Source organism: Phyllostomus hastatus, unplaced genomic scaffold (genome assembly GCF_019186645.2).
Source record: "Phyllostomus hastatus isolate PE091 unplaced genomic scaffold, TTU_PhHast_1.1 phas_contig_34, whole genome shotgun sequence".
NCBI classification, from domain to species: Eukaryota; Metazoa; Chordata; class Mammalia; order Chiroptera; family Phyllostomidae; genus Phyllostomus; species Phyllostomus hastatus.
In genome coordinates this window covers 34,248,295-34,275,395 of record NW_025333857.1, presented here as the reverse complement: position 1 = coordinate 34,275,395, position 27,101 = coordinate 34,248,295, and the positions used below count along the sequence as shown (strand labels likewise).

At 37.0% G+C, this 27,101-nt stretch overlaps 1 protein-coding gene across 2 annotated transcripts in view; it reads right to left on the bottom strand.

The window, feature by feature from the left end:
• Nucleotides 1-27,101, bottom strand: part of RORB (RAR related orphan receptor B) — a 191,800-nt gene that overhangs the window by 63,282 nt on the left and 101,417 nt on the right. The window contains exon 1 of one of the 2 annotated variants that reach the window (XM_045840678.1): nucleotides 13,729-13,847. The exons of the other annotated variant lie outside the window; for it this stretch is intronic. Within the exon in view, the coding sequence (XP_045696634.1) occupies nucleotides 13,729-13,768 (40 nt within the window). The 5' untranslated portion in view covers nucleotides 13,769-13,847. Of the gene's footprint in view, nucleotides 1-13,728; nucleotides 13,848-27,101 lie in introns of those variants that run through there. 2 annotated transcript variants of the gene reach the window in all.

The following is a 27,101-nucleotide window of genomic DNA, read 5'->3' as shown; positions in this document are numbered from 1 at the left end:
ATTTTACTTGTTGATTAATTATTTAGTGTATAAAACCAATCAGATATAGTTTTTTGAAATGATGTTCTTATAATGTAAAAGAAAGTCACAAAATTAAAATTATTTGATGACAATTTATGAAGTACAGTTAATTTAATACTCTATTTTTTGGCCGGCAGATCCTATTTAATAATTATAGACTAGTAAAAATTTGTCTCTTCTGTGGAGATGTTAGTTCTCTCCTCCCAGCTCCTCCTGAAGGCCTTTCCTTCCTTATAGCCCCTTCCCATGGCACAAGGCCACTATGTGTTGAATTATTTCCGCTTATCAAAATGTATGAGGTCTGTCTGGAAAAAGTCCAACCATTGTTGATATAACAAGAATGGTTTGTTCAACACCAACCAAGGAGAGTGGACTGGAATGCACATGTGTGAACAAGGATGACTTCACTGTACTAGTCAGTGGGGGTGGTAGATACCACTGAGTGAGCACATGTACTGTGTGGCCTTCTCATTCAAAATGACTGAGTGAGTAGAACAGTGAATCTGCATCAAATTTTGTATTAAGTTTGAACATTCCTCCATGGAAACTATTCAGATGATTCAAAAGGCTGTAGCTAGGGGCAACTGGTGATTGGCTGCTTCATCATAACATGCTCTCTCATGCATCACATCCTGTGCAGAGTATTTTTTGCAAAACATCAAATAACCCAGGTGACTTAACCCCTCTACAGCCCAGATTTGGTAGCCTGAGACTTCTGACTTTTCCCAAAACTAAAATCACCTTTGACAGGGAAGGGATTTCAGACTGTCGGTAAGATTCAGGAAAATACAATGGGGCAGGTGATGGCGGTGGCAGCATGGTGTGAAGTCTCAAGTTGCCTACTTTGAGGGGGACTGAGGTGTCATTGTCCTAGGTACAATGTTTCTTGTATCTTCTTCTGTAAATTTCTCTGTTTTTCATATTACATGATTAGATACTTTCTGAACAGACCTCATACATACCTTTGTTCTGCTGCCTTAGAATCACCTGCTTGTAAAGGCAGGTGTTAAGCTAGAGGAACTAATCTAGGCAAATGAATTGACTAGGAAGTGTATCACTTTGATCCATCAGAATACCTTAACTTTTAAAAGGAATGACCAGGAATGGTAGTAATAATGGGATGTTCATGTACTTTTTGTTTGGAGAAACATTTTTACTGTGTGTGCTCTTGTGACTCTCAATTCCTACAATTCCATCTCTTACAACTCAAACCAGCCATTCTTATATTCTGGGCATTTTAAGTCCACTGTGGACAGGGCCCAGGTCATATTTGTGTTTTGTATTTTCTGTGGAGCAGGAAGAGAATTTTTATAACTCTTTAAGGCAGTGGTCCTAAAATTGTTTTTCTTTTCTTTTTTTTTTTTTAGTACAACCAAGAGATTTTATACTCCCTTTTATAAAAGAGGCTTTAAGCCATACTGGTTTTTCATATATGGGGTGAGGAGAAAAAATCAGGATCTTGAGATTGGAGTGGATATATACTTTGGAATAGGCTCCCAGGTGATTCTGGTACGATATGATAAGGCTCCAATGAGTTTTCAATGAATCAAGTTATTAAGTAAGAATTCTCCATAGCATGTAAACCATCTGTAAAGAAATAAAACCTGGGGACATGGCTAGAATCTGAAAATACTAAGGAGTGACCAGTAATTCTTTCTCTGTTTCCTGACTTTTGTTTTGGGGTCATTTTTGTGTCATCTTTTGTTTTCTACCTCCCCTTTTTTTTCCCCTTAAGGGAAATAAGAGGCATCTACCCAGTCTACAATAACTCCCAGTCCAGGACACTGGGTTTGCCTCTTAGTTTCTGTTTCCCAGAATGTTACAGTTATACTAAAAGTGGACAGTGGGGGAAAAACTCTTTTCTTTTTAATTTTTATTTTAATTGTTGTTCAAGTATAGTTTCCTGTCATTTACTCCCATCCCAGCCCACTTTCCAGCCCTCCTCACCTCCCTCCCATTTCCACACCCCCTGTAGTTTTTGTCCATGTGTCTTTTATACTTGGAATAAAAGTATAATCCCTTCCCCTTTTCCCCTGAAATTCCCTCCCCTCCTCCCTCTGGTCACTGTCAGCCTGTTCTCTATTTCAGTGTCTTTGGTTATATTTTGCTTGTTTGTTTCCTTTGTTGTTTAGGTTCCTGTTAAAGGTGAGATCATATGGTATTTGTCTTTCCCCGCCTGGCTTATTTTGCTTAGCACAGGAAAAGCTCCTAATGTCTGAGTAAAGCACAATTTACACATATAAAAACTTCCAATAAAGCTGACCATTTGGTTAAAAATCCTTTTGTAGATGGTCTCAGTAGCCCAAGTTGCAACTCTTCTACCCAAACTGTATCTCATCTATCATTTGTAGCAAATCCAAGTTAAAGTCACCGTCTATTCACTGGAAGACTGATAAGTGTCTACCCCTATTAAATATAAAATCTTCCAATGCCCCATGACAACCAACCCAAAGGATGAAGCAGGTGTACCTAAGATCTAGTTCCACTGTAACTTTAGTTATCTGAAAACAACCCTAAGATGGGTGGGATGGAGGTGTGGAAAAATGAGACCCACTGGAAAAAGTAAGTCTTGGAGCTTTTGCCCTTATATGATGCTATATGGTGATTCTAAAAGATTCCTGATGTTGGATCAGGTTTGTGTTCACCGATATCTCATCAGGTACACAACATCTTAACCCCAGCATCCTGGTTAAAATCAAATACAGTGCATGAAATTCAGTGTACTATAATTCCTACTAGAATACCCTCACACCTATCAGCATTTGGGATCTCCCGTTCTTCTTGAACTCTACTCTGTAATATCCTGGGTGGTAGTCTGTGTGAGCACTTTGCTCCAATCAGTTGATAGCTTCTAAATGAGCCAAAGATAACATTTATTTTTATAGTATTATAATTTCCTAACCTATGTATCATTGGAAACTAGAGTAAGAAAAAATTACTATTCCATGTTAATGGCAAAAAATGACTTTTTCAAAGGCGTGATTTGTAGGATTATCATGAAGAGAGTTGATTTATCTTTTCCATAGGGATTTTAATTCCTGAAGTGTTGTTTGCTTACTCTAACTCCCCAGAAAATTGGAATTACAGAGAATGTAACCCACAAAGATCAATGCCAGTGATTAATTTTATCATTAGTGGCAATTACTAATAATAAGTTAAATATCTCCTTTGGAAACAAAGAAAATCAGTTTTATAAGTCATAGTGATTTTAAACTCATAATTTACAAATTAATTCCCATTAAATACATCTTGTCCTGTCAAAGTTTTAATTATAATGTGATAATGTGTGAGTATGACCTTACATCTTTCAGGTTGAAAGCAGTTAATGTCTTCCCTGACCACTCACAGTGTGGTCCGAAGACCAGGGGCATTGGCATGACCAGGGAGCATGTTAGAAATACAGACTATAAAGACTTATTCCAGACCAGTTGAATCAGAATTTGCTGTTTAACAAGCCCCCCAGGACAGCATTCAAGTTTGAGAAGAACTGTTCTGTGATGCCCAGGTAATTACTGTTGTACCCACCATGAGAACAGATGGAATTTTAAATTTCTCTGGCACTAGGGGAAATTAAAATCTTCATGGGATTCTGGAAAAGTCTTTTCTGCTATTGTTTTTTAGGCATTTCTCTTTTGTTCAAAAGGCAGTAAGACAATTGAAGGATTAGTTACAAAAATCCCTGGTCATTAATTGAAAAGGCAGAAGAAAGAGAAGACAGTGTATTCCCAGAAACATCTTGCATTACTGTAACTAACACCCAGTGTACCAGGTTTCCTTTGCAGATTTAACAATTGTCAGCTGTGCCTACATTGTCTTCACATTAAAACACTCCATGGCAGTGTGCCCTCCCTCTTTTGTGGACTGCTCTTGGGGTTGTGGACACTAGCTCATGCTCTGGATTCTCAGAGTGAAAAAGCCTTTCTTGAAAAGATTTTAAAAATAGTTTTTCTATTTTAAAAATGGAATTGCACAAAGTTTTCTTCTTTTGGTGGAGGCAAGGAGGTCAAGCAATGTTTGAAACAGAAATAAACTCACTTCAGCTATCCACGTCAATTCTGGAGGCAGATGAGTTAATACAGAGTTGAGTTGTCATCATGCTAATACTCATCACCTTCCTCTCATCCATCATCATGCTGTCCTTAGACCGGCTACTTACAGTGTGGTTCCTGACCAGCATCATTACCATTATCTGATGCTTGATAGAAATGTAGCACTTAGGTCCTACCCTAGACCCACATAATTAAAGCCTTCATTGCAACGATATCTCTGTGATGCCCATACATGGTAAATTTTTAGAAGATCTGGAAGAGAGAGGGAAGGCATGCTACAATTTAACTCTCAGAGTGTCTGCCCCAAGTCCAACTCTCTGTAAAGAGAACTATGTGTAAAAAATAAGACATGTGCTCTACTTGATAGCTATTTTTTCCAGTTACAAAAAGGAGAAAACAATTATTTTGCTTCCATGAAAACCTTTCTCTCCTTAGTTCCTTAGTTTGTTCCTGAACCTCTTTCTCTAGTCTCCATTTAGCTGAAATCTTTGACAGGCAGCTCATGTTTATGCAGCATTACCTTCCCAGAAGGACAGCAGGGATGGAGGAACTCTACCCACCAGGTCACACGATGATTCAGAGTGATCAGGCAGAGTTCATCCCCTGAGAATCTCTTTTCAGAAGATGAAAAAATGGAGCTTTTTTATGTTAAAAATCAAATTGCATGAAGAGAATGAAGAGACAAGTAACAGACTGAGATAAAAATATTGAAAAACACATAAATAATAAAGGACTTGAAGCCAAAATATTCAAAGAGCTCTTTAAATTCAAAGAAATTGGCAAAATATTTAAGTCTTTTATCCACCTTGAATTTATTTTTGTGTATAGTGTAAGTTGGTGCTTGAGTTTTATTCTTTTGCATGTAGCTGTCCAGTTCTCCCAACACCATTTGTTGAAGAGGCTATTTTTACTCCATTTTATGTTGTTGCCCCCTTTGTCAAATATTAATTGACTGTAGAGACTTGGGTTTATTTCTGGGCTCACTGTTCTGTGCCATTGGTCTATGTCCTTGTTTTTATGCCAGTACCAGGCTGTTTTCATTACAATGGCCTTGCAATACAGTAAATGAGTGGACCAAAAAACTATGGTACATTTACACAATGGAATTCTCTGCAGCAGAAAGAAAGAAGGAGCTCCTACCCTTTCCAGCAGCATGGATGGAACTGGAAAGCATTACGCTAAGTGAAATAAGCCAGGCAGTGAAAGACAAATACCATATGATCTCACCTTTAACAAGAATCTAATCAGTAAAACAAACAAAACCAACAAGCAAAATATAACCAAAGACACTGAAATAGAGAACAGGCTGACAGTGACCAGAGGGGAGAGGGGAGGGAATTTCAGGGGAAAAGGGGAAGGGTTTGCAGGAGTAAGTATAAAGGGCACATGGACAAAAACAAGGAGCGGGGGTGGAAATGGGAGAGAGGTGGGGAGGGCTGAGATGGGAGTAAAAGGCAGAAAACTATACTTGAACAACAATTAAAATAAAAATAAATAAATAAATAAATAAAATAAAAATAAAAAGAAAAGAAATTGGCAAAATATCAGAACAGACACCTTATCCAAGAAGGCACATGGATGGCAAATCGGCATATGAAATCATGCTCAATGTCATATGTCTTTAAAGAATTACAAATTCAAACAACAATGCAATGCCACTACATACTTATTATAATGACACACAAAAAAAGAAACAACAAAACCCAAACCCTGACAGTATCAAATGGTGGTGAGGATACAGAGCAAAAGGAAGTGCTTATTTGTTGCTGGTGGCAATACACAATGATACAGCTATTTTGAAAGGCAGTTTCACAGTTTCTAAATGTCCATGGTCTTACCATATGACCCAGAAATTGTGGTCCTAGGATTTTACCAACTGAGTTGAAACTCACATCCACACTAAAACATACACACAAATGTTTATGGCAACTTTATTCATAATTGCCCCCAAACTGGAAAGAAACAAGATAATGATAGGTGAGTGGATAAGCTAACAATTGTATATCTAATGATAAATATAAATGAGCTATCAAGCCATGAAAAGACATGGAGGAAACTTATATGCATGTTGCTAGGTGAAAGAAGCCAGTCTTAACAAACTATATATAATTCCAACTGTATTAAATTTTGGAAAAGGCAAAACTCTAAAGATAGTAAAAAAAATCAGTGGCTGTCATAGGTTCAGGGGAAGGAGGTAGGAGAAACAGGTGAAACACAGAGAATTGTTAAGGTAATGTATACATTCTGTATAATACTGTAATTATGGATAAATGTCTACATATTTGTCAATACCAATAAGGTACAACACAAAGAATGAAACTTACTGTAAACTATGAATTATATTTAAAATAATATATCAGTATTGGTTCATTAATTGTAACAAATATGTTATGCTAATGCAAGATAATAAAAACAAGGGGAATTGTATGTGGGGGGTGGGTGGATATACAGAACTCTGCTCAATTATTCTGTAAATCTAAAACTGTACTAAAATTTCCATTATTATAAAAAATCGATTTACACAAAAGTGCTTCTTTGAGATAGTCGCATCTGAGACTGCCTAGCAAAGACAAGTAAGGAATATTTTAATATCAATTATTCACCAAACATTTGTTTGCTTTAAAGCACAGATATATGTAAAAGCAAGGTTCTATATTTAAAATGAATACAATGATTGTACAGATCCACATAGTCTGAATAACCTAAATACAGGGAAAACTGAGATGAGCACTAAATGAACCTGAAAGAGAAAGACATGATGTGTAACCCTGGACAGAACACAGGCTGTGGCTAACCTGGGACTGCCTAAAGCAATCGAAGCTCAACTACAACAGGAGGGTGTATTCAGCCAACAGGGTGGGCACACCTTGAGTACCCAGACTGAGTAATAGAGGAAGCAGTGCTACTGGACTCTATAGAACACCTACTATATTAGCCCACTCTGTGAAGCCTGGAAGACATAGAAGCCCTACCTAATACATAGAAACAAACACATGGAGGCTGCCAGAATGAGGAGACAAGAAACATGGCCCCAGTGAAAGAGTAGAACAGAACTCAGAAAAAGAGCTAAACAAAATGGAAACAAGCAATTTAATAGATACAGAGTTCAAAACACTGGTTATAAGGAGGCTCAATGAACTTGGTTAGAACCTCAACAGCATGAAAAAGATTTATTCAGAAACAAAAGATACACTAACTGAAATAAAGAGCAATTTACAGTGAAAAAAACAGTTGAGTGGATGAAGCTGAGAATCAAATCAATGATTTGGAACATAAGGAAGAAGAAAACAACCAATCAAAACAGAAAAAAGAAAGAGACTCCAAAAAAAAAATGAAGATAGTGTAAGAAGCCTCTGGGACAATGTCAAGCATACCAATGTTTGCATCATAAGGGTGCCAGAAAGAGAAGAGAGAGAGCAAGAAATTGGAAACCTATTTGAAAAAGTAATGTCAGAAAACTCTCCTAACTTAGTAAAGTCGAGGAAGTACAGATAGTCCCAAACAAGATGAACCCAGAAATGCCTACACCAAGACAAATCATAATTAAAATGCCAAAGGTTAAATACAAAGGGAGAATTTTTTATTGTTGTTCAATTACAGTTGTCCCCATTTCCCCCCATTACTCTCCCCTGCCCTACGTATCTCCCAGATCCCATATTGAGTCCTCCCCCCTTTGTTTTTGTCCATGTGTCCTTTACACATGTTCCTTGACTTGATCCTTCCCCTGCAAAGATGGAATCTTAAAATCAGGGAGAGAAAAACAGTTAGTTATTTACAATGGAACTCCCTTAAAACTGTCAACAGATTTCTCAAAGGAAACTTTGCAGGTTAGAAGGGATTGACAATAAATATGCAAAGGATTAAAAGCAAGGAATTAAAACCAAGATTACTCTACCAAGCAAATCTACCATTTAGAATTGAAGGACATATAAATAGCCTCCCAGGCAAGAAAAAGCTAAGGGAGTTAGTTTATTACCACCAAACTAGTATTATATGAAATGTTAAAGCGTCTTCTTTAAGAAGAAGAAAAAAGAAAATATGAACAATAAAATGACAATAAATACATACCTGTCAAAAATTGAATCTAAAAAACAAAATAAACACACAAGGTTTATTTGTTTTATTTTTTAAAACAAAAAGAATAAAATAACTAGGAATAAGCCTGTCCATGGATATAAAAGACCTGTAGTTGGAAAATTATAAGACACTGAAGAAGATACAAGTAAGTGGAAGCAAATACTGTGTTCATGGATAAGAAGAATTAACATAGTTAAAATGTCCATACTACCCAAAGCAATCCATAGATTCAATACAATTCCTATCAAGATTCCAATGATGTATTTTACAGAACAACAGAATATTTCAAAAGTGTGTATGGAACCACAAAAGGCCCCATATAGCAACAGCAATCCTAAGAAAGAAGAACAAAGTTAGAGGAATCACTCTACCTAATAACAAACTATACTAGAAGACCATAGTAATCAAACCAGCATGGTACTGGCATCAAAACAGACACATAGATCAATGGAACAGAATAGAGGGCCCAGAAATAAACCCACACCTTTATCTTCAATTAGTATTTGACATAGGAAGCAAGCACATACAATGGACTAAAGGTAGTTTACTTGATAAATGGTGCTAGAAAAATTAGACAGATACATGTAGAGAAATGAAACTAGACCACCTTTTTATACCATGTACAAATAAATACAAAATGGATCAAAGACTTAAATTTTAGACCTAAAACCATAGAAATCCTGAAGAAAACATAGGCAGTAAAATCTTGGACATTGCTCATAGAAATTTTTGTTGGATACATCTCCACAGACAATAGAAACAAAAGAAAAAATAAACAAATGTACTACATTAAACTAAAAAGTTTTTGCACAACAAAGGAATAATGAAAAGACAACCCACAGAATGGAAGAACATATTTGCTGATTCATCTGATAAGGGGTTAATATCCAAAATTTATAAAGTACTTACAAAACTGAACACCAAAAAACAAACAACCCAATTAAAAAATGGTCAAAGGACCTGAAAAGACGTTTTCCAAAGAGGACATATAGATGGACAATAGACATATGAAAAGATGCTCAATGTCTCTAATCACCATAGAAATGCAAATAAAACCCACATTCTTACACCTGTCAGAATGGCTGTCATTAATAAATGAATAAACAAGTGCCAGTGAGGATGTGGAGAAAGGGGAACCCTTCTGTACTGTTGGTGGGAATGTAGACTGGTGCAGCCATTGTGGAAAGCAGTGTGGAGATAACTCAAAACACTCAAAATGGATCTGCCTTTTGACCCAGCAATCCCATTTCTGGCAATTTATCCGAAGGAACCCAAAACACTAATTCAAAAGAATATAAATACCCCTATGTTCACTGCAACATTATTTATAATTGCCAAGATATGGAAGCAGCCTAAGTGTCCATCAGTAGATGAGTGGATGAAACAACTATGGAACATTTACACAATGGAGTGGAACTCAACCATAAAAAAGAAGAAAATTTTACCCTTTGTGACAATATGAACGAACCTAGAGAACATTATGCTAAGTGAAACAAGCCAGTCAGAGAAAGACAAATACCATATGATTTCACTCATATGTGGAATCTAATGAACATACTGAACTAGCAAGGAAAATGGGGACAGACTCATAAATGGAGAGCAGGATGGCAGCTTGGAAGTGGAGGTTAGTGGGTGGAGGGATTGAGTAAAAAAGAAAAGGACTCATGGACATGGACAACAGAGTGGTGATTGCTTGGGGGAGGGGTTATCAGGGGGACAAAATGGTAATGAGAACTACAATGAACCTTAAATTTAAAAGAGCAAGGAGAATATAAACAGAATCATAGATACAGGGAATGTTTTGATGATTGCCAGATAGAAGGTGGGTCAGGAGATTGGGTAAAGGGATTAGAAGTACAATTTGGTAGTTGCAGAATAGTCATGGGGATTTAAATTACAGCATAGGGAATAGAGTAGCTAAGGAACATATATGCATGACCCATGGACATGGACAATGATGTGGGGATTGCCTGAGGGAGTGGGGAGGCTGGGTGGAGGTGGACTATGGGGGAAAATTGGGACAATTATAGTAGTATAAACAATAAAATATAATTTGAAAGTAAATAGTAGCAGAATACTTTTAGAATTATCAAACTACTATTCTTTTATCATAGTCATGTCAGATTAAACCACATGAAATTGTCACCTTATTGTGCAAAGAAATAGTCAACATTGGCAATTTTACATGGTTCAATCTAGTATTACAGTTAACTGTGCTCTAAAATGTGGTTATTATACTATATTTTTTCAGGAATACCTGAAAAAACCTATTAGCAGGGAAATACTTGATGAATATGAAAACAAAGTCATTAAATACTATGTTTGAAGGTAGACAATTCAAAGGTTGGAACCGGATCACTGATTAAAAACACACACACACCAAGAAAACCCCAAGTAACTAAAGTTTAGGTGGAAAGCACACAATACTTCTCATTCTCTTCATTGATAGAAGTGGTAGAGACCATCCCTGAAGTTCCCAGCACTTGTTCAGAAAATATGAAGATAAGATAAACATGTCACTTTCTGCTGGGTGACAAAGAAGGACAATCTCTTGAAGTGTGTTAAAAAAGAGACAAGATAGGACTACCAGAGAAAGGACAAAAATATATTCTAAAGTATAGTGACCAGAATCTCATTTCAATAACTTTGTTCTTGAAAAGAGGAATCTTGTACAATATATGTGACATCTCATCTTCACATGAGATACCTGAATAGATTATTTCCTGCATGAGGACAATGTCCACAAATAATGAGAATGTTAGTATCATGTTAACATTTTTCTTCTTAATGTACAATAATAATAACTTTATTTGACTGGCTTATAACATCCTACAATTTGCTTAAATGGCCAAAAACTAAACAGTAGTATTATTTGTCACTCTGTCATATTTATAGACACTTCTGTTTTTTAATATGCCCTTAGCCATGATTGCAACAAATAATTACAAAAACAAAATTTAAAAAGTAGGTGAGATATTTACACCTGTTATGTGCATGAGAGAGAGAGGGGGGGAGAGAGAGAAAGAGAGATGGAAAAAGAACAAACACTACCAGTAGCCTCAAAGAATTCCTTTGCCACCAGAGGGCTGATTTAGGGTAAAACTGTGTGAATAGGCACTCCAACAGGACATGAGGGAGTTTTCACTTACAGGAAAACACAGACATATAATGGCACCAGTGATCATTGTTGAGAACCCAGATTTTAAGAACTCATTTTGTGGATTGTCTTTAAGAACTTTGATTTTGTTTTTAATGTAGACAATGCTACAATAGCAAAATACATCACAAGTTTCTGCATTAAGAATTATATTATTATATCATTTATGTTCTAACTAACTTGCAATTCAGCCCCCATTGCATCAATATTGAATTTTGAAATAAAAAGAAATAGGATTGAGGAGGAAATCTTAATTTTTATTTCATTTCTACAGAAAAGAATGAGTTCAAAGATTGGAGAAAGGAATGTTTGGGTTTAATTTATTCTTACATAGATGGCCTTTCTTCAAAGAGGGGACACATAGAAATTAAAGGAAGGTATTCTCATCTGCATAATTTAAGATGTCACTCTGGAAGCTCTCTCTTATAATGTCACCCTATGCTACACAACACAAGGTCCTATATCAACGTAGGCAAAGGTTTAGCCACCCAACATATATAGAATTATTAGTGCATGGCTACCTTGAAGACTGAAGTGTCTGTTCTGCTGATACTGCACACTTTCGCTAAAGAGATTACCAGCACAATCCTAAATATTATAGGACCCAAGCTATCTTATTTTTGAGCTCATCAGATACAGTATGCTGCACGTAATCCCTAACAGCTTTATTCAGTGTTTATGTAAGCTGCTGGTGGAGAGGTTGTATGAACATGGTGACCAAGTAGTAAGAATAGATACTGTGATTTTCAAATTCAATATTAGTAAGTTTCCTCCTTTTGAGCATGTTTTTCTACAAGCAGAAAATTCATAATCATTGTTTGATAGTTTATAATAGCATTTGCATGGAGGTGTTTACGGTTGTCCTTTGCTAGCTGAGTTTCTTATACATTAATTTCTACCAAAGGTATTTTGATGCTACCAGGTGGAGTGAATTGGTAGGAGAAAGTGTTCATTGTGTTGTTTTTGGTCATTTCTAGACAGGTTTGAATTACTTCAAAAGCAGCATATTTATTTTTGGGAAAAATAATAATAGAGGAAAAAGACCAGAAATTGCTAAACACAGTGCCAAGTGTTCTACTGTGAAACCTAAAAAAAGCTGTAGCTTTAAAGTAGAGTATTCATTTTAATTTCAATACAATTTAAGTAAATTATCTGCAAAATGCAAAGACACATTTTTATGCAGTTGATTAAAAAATTGAGTTGTGTGTGTACCCACAGAAACATAAGCTCCTAAAATCAAACAATGTGTTTATGTAATTTTACCAGAGAGGGGAAATTCATGTTTTTTTTATTGTCCATTTTTCTTTAATACCAAATCAGTGGAGAGAAGAATATTTATGTTCACCTGGTAGCCTCTGCTAATTGTAATTTGAACCCAAAGAGGATTAAGTACATAGACATTAATATGTCCTATGTTATTAATTTCTAAATAACAACAGCAACAATATCCTGAGTAAATCTGTTGGTTGTAAGGCTGACAAGTTGTTTAAAGACTCCATTAATGTCAGAACTGAGATCTGCTGGCAATCACTTATTTTATGAATAAAGTTTTTGAATATGTATATTTCAAAATTAATGAATAATGGCATTGAAATAATGTTCCTTTCTAAAAATACAAGCACAAGGAAGCTCTCAGCACTGTGGGAAAATGTAATTTTAAGTTTATATAATATTTGAAGGAGTTTTAGTTTGATTAGTAACTTTTCTGAACAGTTGTAAGGCTTATATTATTTGAAAGAAATAATTATATCAATTTACATTTTAATATTTTCAACTGCTGTTCATTGCTGTTTAGTGCTATCAAAACATGACAATAAATCCTGCATCATATTGTCCTTGAATATTTTAAAAAAAGTCTTCAGAGTCTGCCTGTGTTATGAAATAATGTGTGTTTAGGAAACTATCCATTAACACGTAAAATATTTAAGAGAAAAAAAAACCACACAGACAATTCATCTCATTGTTAATCATCATTCAAAAAAATAGAATTTTTTTTGAAAGTAGATTTCTTACATATGAGAAAGCATCTGGTATAATATAATTATAAACTAAATTTAAAAAATTTGGAAACATCAAAATGATCACAATGATAGCAATGCCAGTGACTAAAATCAAAGCTGGAAAAGGTTGTTCATACTGTTAACTGCATGTTAGTGTAATGTGGCAGATGACTAATTAAATTTGATCTCAAAGCTGATGAATTCGGTAATTCACTTCCAGATATGATAATATTTATGTATAAATATGTTCTCCAGTGTAAAATAAAGCCTGAGTGACTTTATTATATACATTCTAAAGTCAGAAAACATTTCATTGTTCCCATACCTAGCCATTAATTTATTTTTGCCGAGAGCTCCTAAATGATTACTATCTTGCCTGGAGACTAGTTCATACAGTTAGGAGAGAAGAAAATGTAAAACTCACCAGTGGCATCAGCTTTAGATTTGGTCTCGTTCTCACACATTTTGACGTTGCAATTAGAAGTCTAACTGAAAAATATTGCACTTTTCACTAGAGGTCTGACAACTGCCCCTATGTCACCCCACAACTAGCATCTCAACAGACTGCATTAATGAGATTAAATGAAAGAGGAGTTAAAGGCATCAACTGTTCCATTTCATTAAGTAAGGGTGAAGGGCTGCCCAGGCAAGGAAGGCGGAGGGAGAATACTGGTTTTTCTTTTTGATATTACTTATCCACGAACGAACGCAGCATTTGCTAAATCACAATCTGCAGTTTAAAACCATCACTTTTCCCTCCAGAATTGTATAGACACAGAAAATTTGTGCACTTCTATTCTCCTTTATTATACCCCATTGGAATAGGCATCTGCCATGTAACAGAGTCATCTCTGTGATTATTAATATATAACATGTATTTCAAGATTAGTTTGGTCATCTATTTTGGACCCTCTATTGAGGCCAAGGGATGAGGTATTGCATGAAAGTATTACTATGTTTTCTCTTCCCAAATGTTGAATAAAAGTTGTCTATGCACACAGATATTTTACAGTCAAAGAAAATATGTATACCTTACAGCTGCAGTGGCAACAAAGCCTGACAACAAGTTTGGGGACTTTATACTAGGTGGGTCACCTGTCCCCAGTCCTCAGGTCTGAAGTGACTGCATTGTCCCAGCATGCCTCAGTGCTCACTCTTATAAAATAGGAATGATGAAGACATACGGAGAGAAATTTCTGATCCTGAGCCCTTGTCATTAGCAAGGCTAGCTACATGTATAGCTAGAATATGTAAAAATTGCTTTGACTTCCATAGAAAAGTACATGACCTTTTTCCTAGAGCAAAATACTCTTGAGTGTCAGCTGTATTGAACTTTTGCTTAGAGTTACTGAATTGTTTCAAGGATGAATCTCAAACCTTTATCTTCTCCCCTCACCTCTCTACCACCTTCGACAGCTCTCATTTTTCTCTTCACTAATCCCTTGCCACAAATGGTTTCTTGATCTCCTTCCCTTCTGTTCCTCAGCTCTCTTAAGCATCATTGCTTTTTCCTGGCTCACATTGTAGTAGAACTACTTTTCAATAGGAACAAAGGCAAGTGGTGAATAGGTGGTTAGAGGAGGTTGGGTAAACCTGTCAAGTATAACTGTCAGCATGGCAGAGCCGAGCCCAATAGGGTGTCCATTGAAATAATCTGGAGGATTTAAAAATAGTGATACCCAGAGATTCTTTTCTTACTCCCATTAATTTGCTTGGTGTGGGGCCAAGTTATCTTGAGTTTTTAAACATTTCCGAAGGGATTCTAATGGGCAACCAGGACTGAAGACCCTTGGAATGTTTCTCAGAATCACCAGAAATGTGTTAAATGTAGATTCCCATTCCCACCGCCCCCAAACACACACCTACTGAGTGAGAATCTTCTGAGGTGGGGCCCGGCAAGTTATAGTAATTAGCACACAGGTGTTTGCTGTGATAGACAAATTTGAGGAAAACTTGAGTTAAGAACCTTTGACTTTGAATTAGAACATCTGGTTTTGAGTTCTTGGGTAAGTTAACATTTTCTGTGGCTCAGGTTGTGTGTCTCTAAGATCATATTACCTACCCACTAGAGTTGTGTGAGGAATAATGTGAAAGTCCTTAGCACAGAGACTGCTATATATTGGAAATTCAGTAAATATACTGGAAAACGAATCTGCCTACCTTTGCTCATCTCCAACACATGCATTTTGGCTGTTGACTCTGGTTATCATTTGTTTATTCAGTCAATACAATTAATTAACAAATTAATAATTAATACTATTTGTACTAGGCACTGAAAAATAAGTATTATGGAGCTCACAGTCCATGTATATGAAAAACCTATACATATAATCCTATCTAGATTTTTCCACTATGATTGTCAGTTTTCTGTATAATACTAGAAATAATATTTTTAGAAGAACTTTTTTTGATAATGAGGAATAGGAAAGTCATTTAAAAGCTCTTTTTTGGTCAGAAAGTAAACAGATTTGGGGGGTACCAGATGTTTAATGTATTATAATTAAAATTAGGAGACAGAATTATTCTGTGTGAACTATTTAAAGGGCATGCAATACTAACTTGTGTGGCACAAAATTTATAGGCACCATTCATAGGGTGCTGGAAGCCAAATCTCAGGATTAGAAAGTTTTATCACCTCATACCTACCAAGCCTTGAAAAATATCCAGCTCCTGCTCCGGCCAAAGGAAGTGGGTACCAAGAACATTACAACAAACTCCCTGGCATCTGGATGCCCAGAGCATGCTCGCTCCCCTAGACACAAAGGGCAGGGTTGGAGACAGGAGAACATGCACAGGGTGGTAGGCCCAGTCTGTAAAAGGGGCACATGGTCAGAAAAGAAGGGAAAAATGGTTGGGATTTCCATAGAGTTATAGTTTTATCATATCACTTTGCTTCTCCAAAATGTTTCAGCCTTCCATGATTCACAAGGGAAACCTAACCTCCTCCTTAGTCTGGCTTTTCACAGCCTGGGGCAGCTTTATCTTCAGGTACTCACCCTGTGTCCAGGGCCAAAGGCATCCATCTCCCTTCAAATTCTGCCCCTAATTCCTCACTTCTCTGCCTTTTTTTCACTTCTCTCTCCTCTGTGGCCCTTGCTCTACTTTGCTTCAACTACCCACATCTGACCTATTTTCGAAAACCCACTCAACTCCCACCATCTCTGCGAAGTGTCCCCTGACCCTCCATCCACAGCAATTACCCTGGGCTCTTACGTCCCCATCACTCATTTGGTTTTGGTGTTCTTCATTAATCCTCTTTATATGCTTACCTTCCACCTTGGCTGTAAGCTCCTTAGAGATAAAAGCCCTCTCTTTGTGTGTCTCTGTGTCTAGCACAGAGAGTCAATGAAATGTAGGGAGTCGATCAGTGAGGGGCGAGGGTACACCTGCTGACTGACTGCCGCACTGAGGACCACAGAAAGTCTCACCACCTACTCCCACCATTTCCTTTCACTTGTGTTTCACCTTGACAGCTCATCTTTGGGGCATGTAGGCTTATTTGCTTGCTGCTACTTAGTGGAGATGAGAGAGGGTTAAGAAAAAAAGATCTTGCCTCTTTTGGCTCTCTATATAATCATATTTGGTTCTTAATATAGAAACAAGGAAGTTGGAACAAAAAACTTATCTTGATTTCCTGTTTTCCCTACATCAACTAGCTTTCCTTTCATCCCCTTGGTCTGGAATTTAATTGCTACTTTGGACTATTGTCCCATTTGTTTAGGTCTTTCCTCTCTCCAGTGGTAGATTTCTTTTTCTCTGGTTAGGACTATGATCATGAGGCAAGAGTGAGTTGGTTTCTTCCCCAGCTGGCTCTCCCTTGATCCCATTCCACTGCAGGTAGGGGCTGTGATACGCTTGTCATACCAACATGATACTGAGACTGTCCCTGGTATAACAAGACATTAAGCTAGTGGGACAAAAATGTTCTTAAAAAAATCTACTAAGATTTGAGCATGGGAGATGAAGCTTCTTAAAAAAAGAGGTGTCATAAAGGAAAGATAATTTTATGGAAGAGTGTCCTTGTTTAGCGCTGTGGTTCTCAAAGTGTAGTTCCCCAGAACAGCTGGATTCCCAGCATCACCTGGGAACTGGTTAGGAATGCAAATTCCCAGGTCTGGCCCAAGGCCTCCTAAATCAGAAACTGAGGTGTGTGTGTGTACTGGGGGAGGGGTGTCCAGCAGTCTATGGTTCTGCTGCACACTCGTGTTGCAGAGCCACTGGTTTACTGTGTGAGTTTTCCAGTCAGGAGGAGCTAGAGTGAATTTGTAGCTCTCACATACTGGTTGTACGGTCTGGACAAATTATTCCATCTTCTTATGCTTCAGTTTTGTCATATGTAAAATGATGTACCTGGTAGAAGTGTTGAAGAATTTAAAGCAAGATTTTAAAGTGTTTGATTTATAATTTAGTAAGAGTGTAAACCAATTTAGTAAAAATGTTTGGAAGACCAGGGATTTTTATTTTACAAAAAATACCAAATTAATTCTGGAGTACAGAATAATATACTGTTGTTATACATTAAAATTAATATTAAAAAGGTGTGTGATTAAATGCAGATAAGAATTAATCATCAGTAATTCCAGATGTCACATTAATTATTTCACCCCAATTTAATAGTAGAAAAGCACAGAGGAGTGCTAAAATGTAGGTTCTAGAAAAGGGTTTCCTAACCTTGCCATTAATGATATTTGGAGCTAGATAATTTTTTTTTCCTTCTGGGGAGCTGTTCTGTACATTGGAAATATTCTTGGTCTCTGTCTATCAGATGTCATATCACCACCACCACCCCTGTTATGAAAACCAAAAAGGTTTCTGAATATTACCAAATGTGTCTTGGGAGGATGAAATAGCCCCTAGTTGACAACTCCAGTTTTTCTAGAATTTCAGTGCCTGGACACAAATTCAGGCTTTACTACTTAACAGTTGTATGATTAGAGCAAGGTATTTAACCCCTCTGTGCCTCAGTTTCCACTCCTGTGAAATGGAGGTAACAATCATACCCATTTCATAAAGTTCTGTTATGCCATTTGAAAAATAAAAGAAAAATGCAAATAAAGCACTGAGATCAGTATCTGGAGCATGGCAAATGTTATATGTCCCTCCAAATTCATATGTTGAGATCTTAACTCCCACTGTGATGGTATTAAGAGATGGGCCTTGGGAGGTGATGAGGTCATAAGAGTGGAGCATATGAATAGAATTAGTGCCCTTGTAAAAGAACCCCGGAGAGTTCTCTGGATCTCTTTTCAGCAAGTGAGGAAATAATTAGAAGTCGGTAGTCTGCAACCTTGAAGAGGGCTCTTACCAGAGCCTGACCATGCTGGTACCCTGATCTTGGACTTCCAGTCTCCAGAACTGTGAGAAATAAATTTCTGTTGTTTATAAGCCATTCAGTCTCTGGCACTTTGTTATAGCAGCCTTAACAGGTTAAGAGAGTACCTATTCAGTAAATGTTGGCTATCCTTTATAGATGATAGATAGATAAGTAGGTAGACAAATTGGTAATCTTATGTTGATTCCACACCCCTGGGAAAAACCTTTCTTTTAAAGTCTTTACAAAGAAGTTCTGTATCCATTCATCAACTTCTTTGCTGAGTAATGAATCTGAATGACTAAATACTCATATACATCTTAGGGTCTACAGCTGGTGTAGAAAAAGATCAAGGGAATGTCAGAATCAGAATAGGGTTCGGTTTCTACCCTTTTCTAGCTATGCACTTTCAGGAGGTAACAACCTCTCAGAACCACCATTTCCTCCTTTGTAAAATGGGGGAAACAATGACTAATTTATGTATTTGTTATAAAAATTATATTAGATAATATATGTGGAAGCTTATAAGCCAATGCCCTGGTATACAGAAGGCACTCAATGAAGACCGAATTCCCTTAAAGTCAGAGTCGATGACAGCATAGTAGGACACGAAGTTGGGCATGGTCCCCATCTGCATGGATGTGGACTTTGAATGGCATAACTTCCTTTAAACTGACAAGTAAAGAGTGAAAAGGGTTTCTCCGGTCACAACATTTTATTCTGTCAAAATTGCATTAGAAAGATTCGGTTTCTGATGGGTACTTAGTAAAATTAAATATATTAATGTTGTCAAAACTATATTTTCCAGAAGGCTAAAGATGGGTTAATCTGTTAGTGGTTTTATAAATACATCATTTATGTTATTGCTAAACAGCAAAATTGTAAACATCTTTGGTTTCTATCTACTAGTTGTGACAACTAAAAATGTTTCCAAATATTGCCAAATATACCCTGGAGGACACTTATCTTGTACAATCCATTCAAGAAACTTTAGCAGCTTAATTTTGATGCAGTGTAGAGTAGTGATTATTTCCTTAATCAATAGTTAACTTATTCTGGTGACTGAGCTAGCAAATACTTGAACTTTGGTTCAAACTTACATTATAAAAACTATTTATATTTCCAAGCATTTTTCCATCAGTGCTTGTACTTATTTTCCACACAAGGCAAAGTTATATAGACAATAAAATGGAAAACAAAGAGACTAGTAATTATGAGTAACTAGTTCTTATGAGTTGACATTAGCAGTATAATCCCAAATTCAAATGGCAGAAATCTTGAGCCTTGGTTGCTCATTTACCAAGATACTCCTAAAACTTTCTTCTAACATAGGTTTTAAACTTTAAGGAAATTAATAGGAATAAATTCCCAGTATCATGTAAAGTGGATTCATTCAATTATATAAATTATGAGGTTGATAAAATATGTAAGGTAGATTTGGGGAAACAAGTAATTTTTTATTTACATTAATAAGCACTAAATATTTTTTTAAACTTTAGTTTTTAGAGCAATGTTACAACAAAATTGAGAGAAAGAGATTTTCCATGTAAGTCCTACTCACGCACATGCATAGTCCCCCCATTATCATCATCACTCACCCAATGGTACATTTTTTAAACAAGGGTGAACCTATACTGCCACATCATAATTGCCCCAAGTCTATAGTTTACGTTAGTGTTCCCTCTTGGTGGTGTACATTGCGTGGGTTTGGATAAATGTATAATGGCATGTATCAATCATTACAATATCACACAGTACATTTTCACTGCCCTAAAAATTCTACATGCTCTATTTATCTCCCCACTCACACTTCCCCCAGCAATCACTGATTTTTTATTGCCTCCATTATTTTGCCTTTCATATTTTTGATATTAAGCAAACATTAACTCAATAGTGTTTAGTTATGCAGCAATACAAGCTATTTAAGAGTTAAGATTTGAACATTAAGAAATGACTGAAATGCAATCACTTGTTGAGTTTGACACCTGTTCATTCAGCAAATACATGTTTGTAGAGTAGCTGAGTTAAATATCTTCCCTTAAGGTCATTTATGAGCTTGTATGTAACAAGACCACTATTATCTGTATGTAAGCCTACTGTGCAGGAAGGTGAGAGATTTCTCTAGCTCTCGTTTAGCACTTTCCGAGACAACCAGTCTTACTGCATTCTTTTGCTATTCATTCAATTTTGATGTCCTCTGGCCCACATATCTGTAGTACGCCCACCACCCTTGCTAAAGCAAAAATACTTTGCCTCTGTTGTCCTATTAGTCTTATCAGTATAACAAACACTATTAAAAAGTGCTTAGGATTAGTTTGTCATTACTGAATTCCTATTGTGCTGAAAATGACTGCCAGTGATACTGCTTTACCTCCCTAGTCCTATAGTTCTAGTCTCCAGTTTGTTCCAAGGTCTTGTTATTGTCCATAGTGCATATATGTGTATGTATATATACGTATGTATATATGTATACACATATATTATATAAATACATATCTATAGACAATTCATCTTTGTCTGCTTTTGAATGTGGGACATTTCAGTTATTTCTAATCTTCTGGAATCTTTTCATTTCACCAGAAATCTCAAAGATTACATCAAGGAAGAAAGAATCTATAATTCCCAATGTAGCTATCATTTATCTGGAGGCTTCTGCTTACTTAAAGTGGCAAGTTTCATCCTCATAACCTTCTATTTGGTGGCAAACATCAACTCTGCATTATTGACTCTTATACTTCCTCTCATTCTGAAAGTCATTATTCTGAGTGGAGGGGACACTATTATTAAAAATATGCAGAGAGACTGGTACCATAAAAATATTTGCCAGGTTACCTTGACTTGGAGGTTGGCTTCAGATAAGGTCCTTCATAAGCCTGTATAATAAGATCACTATTACCTGGTACCATGGGAGAAAGCAGTAATTTTGTATGTGTACCATCATAGTATGCTGATTATGCAGCATCACTGGATGAGCTTTGATTGTTTTAATCTAGGACACATGACGACAAGCCGCTGCACCTGGACCTATGGGATGACACAGTCTTACATGGGCTTCATCCATGCCAGCTCAGAATTTACCAGCAAAACCATTTCTGCTTCTCAAGAGTCTAGTCTTCTTCCTTTGTGGTAATCAAATAAAAAGAAGCATTTTTTCTTTTATAAGCACCAGTGATTTTTTAAAAAACCGCTGGATCTCTGGGCTCTGTCCTTTATTGCCATTGATTAAATTCTATTTTTTTCTTTCTGTATAAAGGCACCAACAACATATCCTGTTTTACATGAGAACCAGGCAATTCTGCAGGAACAATTCAGGGTACAGTCATCAGTACTAAACAAACTCAATAGAAGAGTTGAGTTTCTCATCTTGTATCTTCTAGGGAACATATCCACTGAGAGATAACCAGATACAGTAAATTTACTTAGAAGTGTAGAAAGCCCAAGAATGGTAGCATTATCTCTGTGTGCAAGTGTGCATTAGCAGAAAGAAGTCTGTCCCTGAAGTATCTTGTAATGTAGAACTGCGCACAATGTTTTCCCCCCTCACTCATCCTGGAACATCTTATGGCGTCGTACAGCCAACCAAACCCATGAATATTTTAATGAACAGAATGAGAAACAAATGAAAAAATACCACATAAACAAATCACATGTTGCCAAACTAACTGTAGATTTAGGGTCCTTGAGAAACAAAATCTTTCATTTATAACTCAAAAGTGAAAAGAGGAGTTTAGTTTGATCTAAAGTTAAAAGCAGGAAATCCTGAGAAATGATCAAAGGCAAATATACCAAGCCACTTACTGTTTTCATTTGCAGAATCCTACAGGGTCCACAGAATTAAACAGTAATAACAGCACGGATTGAGAACTCGGTGTATGCCAGGCTCTGTGGTGAAAGCTTTAATGCATGACCTCATTTATTTCTCACAACAATTTTGGGAGGTAGGTGTTTGTATTCTCAAGTAACTAGTGGAGAAACTGAGGCACAACAGGGCTAAAGAATGGAACCTAAAGTGGTTGTGTCAGTGTGTGGACCACAGAGCAGCAACAGTGGTATCACCTCCTGCTCCAACTACTGGTTAGACAGGCAAATTTCCCGGCCCACCTCAGACCTACTGAACTGTGGTCCAGAAACAATGGGAGTGAACCTTACAGTCGTCAGTGTTTTAAGAAGCCCTCCAGCTGATTCTAATGACTGCTAAAGTCTGAGAACAATGGCCTTGATTGTGTCAGTTTCGGCATTCAAGACCATAGTCTAAATTAGATACAAGATATTTTAGACTTGTTCACAAAAGTGAGATTTTTTAGGAGTAATTCAAGAAACACATACTTTTTACTAAGTATTAAGTTTTGTTTGTTTTGTCTTTTTGAAGAAATCCTGAAGTCCTGTGTTTCCAGCCCCTGTGGTTTCAGCAGGGACAGATGATCCCTCAAACAAGGACAAAACCCATATTATGCAGGCATTCCCCCTTGTATTTCTAAGGAGCAGACAGACACTGGGTTACGTCCTCGCTGGGGGCACTTTGCTGATTGCTGTGGTGGACAGACGGCCCTGCTGTGGAACACAGAACATACCACGGCTGCTGGGTTTAACAGTCCACAGCGTGCTCTCTTTGGGGGTCACTTACCAACCAATAGTGTCATGAATTTTTGGTTCTGAAGTTGATCTGCAATCCTCTTAACCCTCATGAGATCTGATTACCTGTCATAAATATGTGTCCGAATAAGAAAATAATTATTACTTATTTTCTTTTTCAACCCTGTGAACATGACCTTGGCTGGGTTGGCATTTACATCATTACTATTTGTGCTTCTTATCACTAGTATCTTTGTTATACTTCATGTGGACTGTTACTTTAGGACTGAATGAAAGATTTAAACTTTGGTTTCCCTGAAGAAAGAAAGGAGGAACAAAGAGAAGTACATGTTTATGATGCTCTCTCTCCCTTTGCTTCCTAGGATTAAAGGGTTACTGTATAAAACTTGCAGGCTTACCCTATTTTGTCAGAACAAAGGATAAAATGCTGAATGTGGATACAATTTAGTGAATGTAGTAGCATTGGCCCTTCTATTTTATTTACATTTTGTTTTTTCTTCTTGAAACTTATTAGGTGTTCAGGTCGCTGTTTTAAGCACTGTTAAATGCTAAACTCAGGTGATGGTCAGACCTCTTACAAAGCATTATCAAAATACAGCTGCTTCGGGGTCCACAAAGCTTGGGGAGTTTCCAGTAATAAATGCCATATCAGAGACTTAAAAGGCTACTTTTCCTACCCTATTTAGACAATTTTTTTCCCACTTGGGCTGGGATAAAAATCACCAAGTAGAAATAATTGTTATTTAATACCACCACAGTTACTAACAAGTAATAATTGGATGATCTGGAGGAATAAACATTGAATTATTATCTTATTATTGAACATTAAAAACTGTATCCCATCAGCTAAAAAACTTTTCAGACAAGTTGCGCATGAATGCCGCAGGAAGATTTCAATAAATAAAGGACAACATGTATCTTCCACTCTGACATAAACACTCCTAGAGTGAATAACCCAGCTTACCCACGCCCTTGCAAATCATAGGTCCAGGAAGAGTTAAAACTTGGGATCTAAAAATTATCTTTTGTTTGCTAAAGGCAGTTGACAGGTGCTGTGTTGGAGAAGCAGCTGCCCTAGGTATGTTTCAGAAAAGTGCTTATTCTGATTTTCTGAAGAGAGACTAAATCACCTCGCTGTGGAGGGTATATTGCTTAGGGTATGAAAAAGACACAATTGTTAGGATACCTTAAAACAGGAAAGGATTGAAATAATATTTACTCAAAAAAATAAATCCCCATGAAAATTAAGTCAGACCTAAGCAGCATTGGATGCATCCTGCCTTATTTGATATTCTAGATCATTAGTTCAGAAAATAACAATGGGGAGTTTTTTTAAGGGTCTTATCCCATGTAAATTATGGCAATATGAGAAAAACAAAATAATGTTGTGTGCTTAAGCTCCCATTGCGTGCTCTGTTTTGTTAACATGGAACAGAATAAACTCTTTGCAATGGACTGAATGTTTGTGTCTCCCTAAAATGTGTATGTTAAAATCCTAACCTCCGTGGGGAGGGTGGGAGGGGGGACTGGATTGGGAGTAAAAAGGAGAAAACTGTATTTGAACAATGATTAAAATAAAAAAAAAATAAAATAAAATCCTAACCTCCAAAGTGCTGGTATTAGGAGGTGGGGCCTTTAGGAGGTAAATAGGTCATGAGGGTGGAGCCCTTGTGAATGGGATTAGTGTCCTAATAAGGAAAGGCTGGAGAGCTAGCTCTGTGTCTCTCTGCCTTGTAAGGACATAATAATAAGTCTGTAGTCTACAATACAGAAGAGTAACCTCTCTAGAAACTGACCATGCCGGCACCTTGATGTTGGTCTGAATTCTTCACAGAATAATGAATTAGAGAAATCTGTAAACTATTCAGTAACATGTTAATTTTAGTTTCTGAAATCAATATTTTATTAACACCTTCCAATGCACTAAGTGAATTACTAGCATATTTGTCCTTAGTGCTATGTGAAAAGGAAATGCCATAGAATTGTTATTTTCCTAGGATAAGAACTGAAAAACAAGGGTGGCCTGGAGGAGTTCATGGCCCTCCGAGTGAACCAAGGATCCCAGTTTGAGAACAACGGTTTGCGGCATGGGCTTTGGATCAAGTCCCCTCAAGACATGCATCCTTAGTCAAGATGATCAGCCTTGCTGCATCTCAGTTCCCCCAGCTATCAAACAAGTGTGATGATTCTTATCTTACAGGGTTGTTAAAGGAGTGAAATGAAATCCCTAGTGAAGTAACAGGCCCATTCTTGGCACATAGAAAGTTGTCAGCACATGGTCATCATTATTCAGCAAGAAAACTGCCCACCCCATAGTTGAGTGTGCTGCCACTATGTCAGAGAAGAGCCGCAGTGTCAGGTGTGCAGGGTACCTGCACTGTCCTCATTGCTGGAGGCTGAGAATCTTCCCGGAGACCCACCACTGGGGACACATATGTTTTGGGGTTGAGTATCAGAAATTCTGATGAATTGCATTATCATATATGAAGAAAGCTGTCTCCCTTCTTATGCGTATGTCTACCTCCTTGGGCACCTCATCTCACAAGATGGTTCTTACACCCTATAATTCCATGATGGGAAAAATTAAACATACTGGTTGATTCAGCAATAAATTTTTATCAAATACACACTGACTACCTGGACCGGTGCTGTTTTATACTCACTGGTTGTCCAGCCAGCACTTGCCTATTACTATGAGAGAGCATTACAAACATTATTATTCTTACACAAATTACAACAGCATAACAGTTCTCATCAATGATAATACATTTTAAAATTGTTGTTCAAGTAGTTTTCTACCTTTCTGTGGCACATTTTATGTACATTTCCATGCACATTTCAAAAATAAAAAATATTAAGCAGTTACAGATGAAACCAATTTAGAGAATGAAGCATTTGTTAACAAAACAGAAGGAAAGGCATTAAATAACCAGATATGGGGGAAGGAATGGCTGACTAAACAAACACCAGAGTTCTTCAGAAAAAACAAAAGGTGCTATGTAATTCAAAGGTCATTAATTTTCTTTCTCCACTCTGTGTGTAGGACTCAGTCCAGACAACGTGGCTCGGGGACACAACAGTCTGTCAGTAAGGCCAGTCACCAAGGGCGGGACACCACTTGTCCTGTCGTGCATCCTGTTGTTGTCAGTGCACTAGGACCAAATGCTGTCAAACCTTTCTCATGTACGACTCCACAAGTTCTTTTCTCACCCCCAGAACTTCCACCTGTTGCTGTTCTTATTTAATATATTATGCAGTGCTACAAGACATTATGCATGTCTCTTCAAAAAATATTCTTAGAAACAATACCACAGAAATTCACTTAAGTATCACTTGGAGGAGTTGAGTGCTTATGTATCAGATCCAGAAGTTCAATAAATACTTTATGTACAAGTTTTATATTTTTGGACTTTAAGCAGAGGAAAAAGCACAATGTGTCAGCAATAATGCCATGTGGAAGACATTTTATTCTTCCCAGAGACAGTGGGTAAAAATTGCTCTTCAAGGCTAGTGAGGTCTCCTTTAAGCCTGTGCTTTTCAACCGGTGTGCTGCGTCACACTGGTGTGCAGTGAGAATTTTTAAAACATGCAGAACCTGACTATTTATTCAGGGGCACTGACCTCTTCTCATTGTCATATATAAAAATGACAACAATCAACACAACAATAGCTCTCCAGTGTGAATGAATCAAAAATTATACAGGTGTTTTTGGTCAGATTGGGAAAAAAATTACTTTTTGGTTGGCCACAGAATTTTGGTACTTAGTTTATATGTGCCACGAGATGAACAAGAGTGAAAATGACTGCTCTAAACACATGGAGGATGAGGGCCAGGTTAGGAGTTAGATGTGCCGTGATGATAGAGCTGGACTTCTGGGCTCAGCATGATGGAG